Here is a 4,957-nt window from a genome sequence, read left to right on the forward strand (position 1 = left end):
TTTTATATATTCGGTTGGCGGCGTTTCGATGCATTTACGAGGCTGCTTTTGTGCAACTGACTAACAGACCGGCGGCGATCGTAGCCTACTTATACATCATAAAGATAAGCCGACCGGTCCCTATCGCGAACAATTATTATAGGTACCTATATCTTACGATAATGAATCGTACCGAACAGTGCCCATAAATACTTCATTAACCGTTTTAGGTTGGTTATTACCGACGTCAAAAGACCTATCGGGTCATAGATGCGAGCAATCTCGGACAAAATCGCTCGTTTACTATACCTCACCGGGTTAGGTTGATACTGGTAAGCTATCGTGTCATTTTTGGGTTCCCACTTTAACCCAAGTACTTTTGTATAGTCTGATGTTGGCTCATCAAAGGTCACTGCCTCGGTTTGTCGGTGTTCTGGTGGTACAGATTCAAGCAGAGCAATAGAATTGCTAGACCATTTGCGTAGATCAAAGCCTCCTCGCTTGAACACATTAATCAAATCTTGCTGCAGTTGAAGAGCCGATTTTTCATATTTCGTTCCAGTTGCTACATCATCCACGTAAAGATCGGTATGTATTACCTTTTGAACTTCTGGATGGTTTGCGGCTTCATCCGCAGCCAATTGGTGGAGAGTTCGAATGGCCAAAAAGGGCGAGGAACGCTGTCCAAACGTTACGGTTGTCATTTCAAACACTTGCACTGGATCTGTAGGCTGAAAACGATATAGAAGTCGCTGATATGCATGGTGTTCGCCAGTGATAGCGATTTGGCGAAACATTTGCCTTATATCTGCAGTGAAAACTATGGAATGTAATCGGAATCGTACTAAAATCCCCGATAAGTCTTGCTGAAGTTTGGGTCCAGGAAATAGACAATCGTTTAAAGATTTTCCATTGGAAGTAACTGCAGACGCATCATACACTACCCGTACTTTTGTAGTTAAACTCTCGGGCTTAAGTACTACATGGTGTGGAGTATAGTAGGAGTGTGAAGTCATAGTCTCAGTTGAGTCAACTGGTTTCATATGACCTGCATCGAGATAGTCTCGCATGGCTACATTATACTGTTGACGGAGTTCTTCAGACTTCTCTAGTCGGATTTCGAGTTTGTATAACCGCTGCGTGGCCATCGCTCGGGACTCTCCTAAATGTGGTGGGTTTTGTATGAATGGAAGATGCACCACGTATCGACCATCTGGTTTTCTTGTAGTTGTGGCGGTGTATAACTCCTCGCATTTTATGTTTTCTGGGGTCTGATGCTGGATTTTTGGTAGTTCCTCCAGGTCCCAAAAACGACGTAGTGTTGAATCAATCTCCTCCAATGCAGTTACGAATGTGTTGGCTGTCTCCACGGTTGTAGCTCCAGTGTTTCCCATAAGTGTCCATCCAAACACAGTTTCAAGCCCAACCGGCTCCGTCCCTGTACCTTCTCTACGACCACTTCGAGTAACATAGGGGACGACATCAGCGCCGAGTAAAATGTCTACTGGCATTGGCTCGTCGTACCTGGGATCTGCCAACTCAAGTCCCTTTAGATGTTGCCATTCGGCTTTCCATACGCGTCTTGATGGTAATAACCCTGTTATCCAAGGAACTACATAAGCATTGATGTTTATTTCAGGAGTACTGCTTCTTAAGGGGCGCAGGTTTAAATTGACGTGAGACTTAATAGATGCTACCTGCACGTCAGACATTCCTCGAACCACTAAATTACATTTCTGTCGTGCTAAACCTAGTTTCCTTCCACAAACTTCCGTCATGTAACTACTTTCACTGGCACCGTCTAACAAAGCTCGAAACTCTTGGTAATCACCATTAACATCTTGAACAAGAATAGCTACGGTCGACAAAAGCACACGGCAGCGGTCAGGTCTCTCATTAGCAGCTGAAAGCATAGTCGTGTTTGCGGTCACCGGTTGCTCTTCACTCTCCGTGGTTCTTAAATGTAACAACGAATGGTGGCGTCCACCACATTCTGAACACACCCTAGTATTACTACATTGAGCAATTCTATGTTCACTAAAACATAAGTAACAGCGGTTCAGCTCTTTTATGATTTGATGTCGGTCCTTAGGTGTTTTTTCTTTGAAGACTGGGCACGCAATCAGCAAGTGTCCAGGTCTCGACTGGCACACCTGGCACGAATAGTTACTTCCTTTTTCGTACTTTACTTTTCGCATTGTCGTAGTCGGTTTTTGATTTGATTGAACTGTATGCAACGCAGTAGTCTTGGTTTGGGATGTGGTTTTTGACTTTTCCCGCCCTCCTTCAGATTGACTTCCTGCTGATGCTGCATTACAGAACTTAGTTAAGAAAGTTAAAAATTCGGTAACGCTTGGATCCTCATTGGTGTCTACAAGCAGTTCCCACTGTGCTCGTAGTTGTCCATCCAACTTTTGTTGAAACAGATGTAGTAATATCGGATCCCATAGATCCGTGGCATAATTTAAATTTTTTAATGCACCGGTTGACTCTGATATATGGTTTAACATTTGTCTAATAGACTTTTCATCATTGAATACTGCCTTTTTCATCTCCCAGAGTTGCTTGAAATGACTCTCTGCAATTACACGACGATTTGAATAGCGATTATTCAGTATTTTCAATGCTAAAAAGTAATTGTCGTTACTGAGCATTCAGTTGTTAATCAGATTCAGCGGTTCACCTTCTAAATACGATTTTAAATAAGTGAACTTAACAACCGGTTGAAGAAATAAATTATCATTTACGACCGTATCAAACGTATTACGAAAACCCATATATTGCTTAGGGTCGCCCGTGAAACGTGGGATGGACAATTTTTCCAAAGGTATAAAGCTAGGTGTATTCTTCCTTGAGCCATTCAATTCAATAAATGTTTCATCTGCATTTTGCCCTAAAAGTTGCTTTGCAGGTATGTGTTCGTCGGCCACGATCATGATACTAAAATATACCTCTTCGAATTTTTCACGAAGCTCATCGGGTGAGCATACTTTGTCTTCCGGTTTTTGCTCTTTTTCAGGTTTTCCGAGTTGCTTGATAATAATTGACATTTGAACTTCGAACTCCTCTTGCAAACGTTGGACGGTAGCATACATCATTCGGAACTTTGTTAATGAAGTCTTATTGGTCGGTTCATTTTCTAATGCAACTCCGGCTGCACGTATCCTATTTATTCGGTTTTGAATGTCATTAAGACGAATCTTCGCCTCTTCATAAATACCCATGGTAGCGAATTAGTTTGGTTTATATGGTTTAGATCTACAGTGATAGATTAAACCGAAAACCCTTTCTTTTTTTTTTTTTTGGTAATTGGTTATCGTGTTACGTAATAATTTAATAACACAAATGCCTATATTATTTATCAAATAATCCGTATAATTTTATATTATAGTATTATACTAATTATTAATGTTTTTTTTTTCGAATTTTAACGGTAAGTGGTAATCACTTAGAATATAATAAAATCCTAGGCCGAACGGACCAAATGTTTGGTTGTTTGGTATAAGTGGACTGTATAAATGTTCTCTATAGGTTTTAACGAAATAAAATAACAACCAGTACTTAAGTTTGCCGTGATATGAATCGACGGACTACTATTAACAAATCAGTTACGTAAATGGTATGGGGGCACAAAAATAGTGCTGGCCAGCAAGTGGAAATTATAATAAATATCTAACACAAAATTAATACTAAAATAATAAGATAAAACAAACATAGGAAAATATAAAATATGTATAAATAATTGTATATAAACCGTGATGGCGACTGCTAGTTTTGGACGCTGAACGGGGTTGTTGAACAAGACGGTGAAGTGTTCCACGGGGTGACGGTGTCGGTAACGCACTACACAAAATTCTGGTACTCGGTGCCACGGTCAAAAAATGGATCTACTATTAGGTCGGTATTCGGTACATTCGGTATTCGATCGCGGTAGTATTTTGATCGCGGACTTGGTCGCGTCCGTTGTTCGCGGCACACAATACGCGGTACAGAAAAGTTGCGAGAGAGAGTATGTGTTACGGCGACTATCGGAACTCGGAAGCCCTATCAAACCGTGATTACAGTGTGTGACGACGTCGTCGTCTAAACAGTACCTAACTCAAAAACAAATAACCAGATACATGACATTTTCACTGAATGCTTATATTAGCATTTTCTATACACGATAAAATTTTCAAAATATTTTGATTTGTTTTGAACATTTTTAGTTTCCAAATTTTATAAGTATTTTTTTCTATGAATGTCAATAACATATTAAAGTTTGAAAATGTATTATATATTGTTACAATGGTAGTTGAAAAATTTTCAAAATGAAGTCACGATTTTTCTTATAAGCATTTAAAGTTTAAATGTTGACAAAATACATAAAAATCACGAAAATGTGCAAATTATTTTGAGTTAGAAATTCATAAAATTTTTTTTTTTGAATCAAAAATTAGAAAATTTAATACAAGATTCCTCATTAGTACCTATGTCCACTTTTATCAAAAAAAATATCTACCAGAAAGTTTAATCAAATTTTTACATCGTTGTATATTTTCTGGATTTCTCATGTAGGCCTGAGTAGGCATGTAGCGATTTTCTTATTTTCTTGTAATTCAAACACGAATACTTCTAGATAAACTAAAAATTTACATCATATCATATTAAAATCTTATCAATTCCCATACTTGATAAAATGTACAAAATATTTTGATCCGTTTTGAGCTGTAGTAGAAAAACTGGTAGTTGAAAAATTTTAAAAATGAAGTCACGATTTTTCTTATAAGCATTTAAAGTTTAAATGTTGACAAAATACATAAAAATCACGAAAATGTGCAAATTATTTTGAGTTAGAAATTCATAAAATTTTTTTTTTTGAATCAAAAATTAGAAAATTTAATACAAGATTCCTCATTAGTACCTATGTCCACTTTTATCAAAAAAAATATCTACCAGAAAGTTTAATCAAATTTTTACATCGTTGTATATTTTCTGG

General features: G+C 37.8%; 1 protein-coding gene across 1 annotated transcript; it reads right to left on the minus strand.

Annotated features, from left to right (window-relative positions):
• Positions 1-146: 146 nt before the first annotated feature.
• Positions 147-2,633, minus strand: LOC103310599. Its single transcript, XM_008189334.1, has one exon. The coding sequence runs from the start codon at positions 2,631-2,633 to the stop codon at positions 147-149; it is 2,487 nt and encodes an 828-aa protein (XP_008187556.1).
• Positions 2,634-4,957: the final 2,324 nt, after the last annotated feature.

This window comes from Acyrthosiphon pisum, chromosome A1, assembly GCF_005508785.2.
Source record: "Acyrthosiphon pisum isolate AL4f chromosome A1, pea_aphid_22Mar2018_4r6ur, whole genome shotgun sequence".
Taxonomy (NCBI): domain Eukaryota; kingdom Metazoa; phylum Arthropoda; class Insecta; order Hemiptera; family Aphididae; genus Acyrthosiphon; species Acyrthosiphon pisum.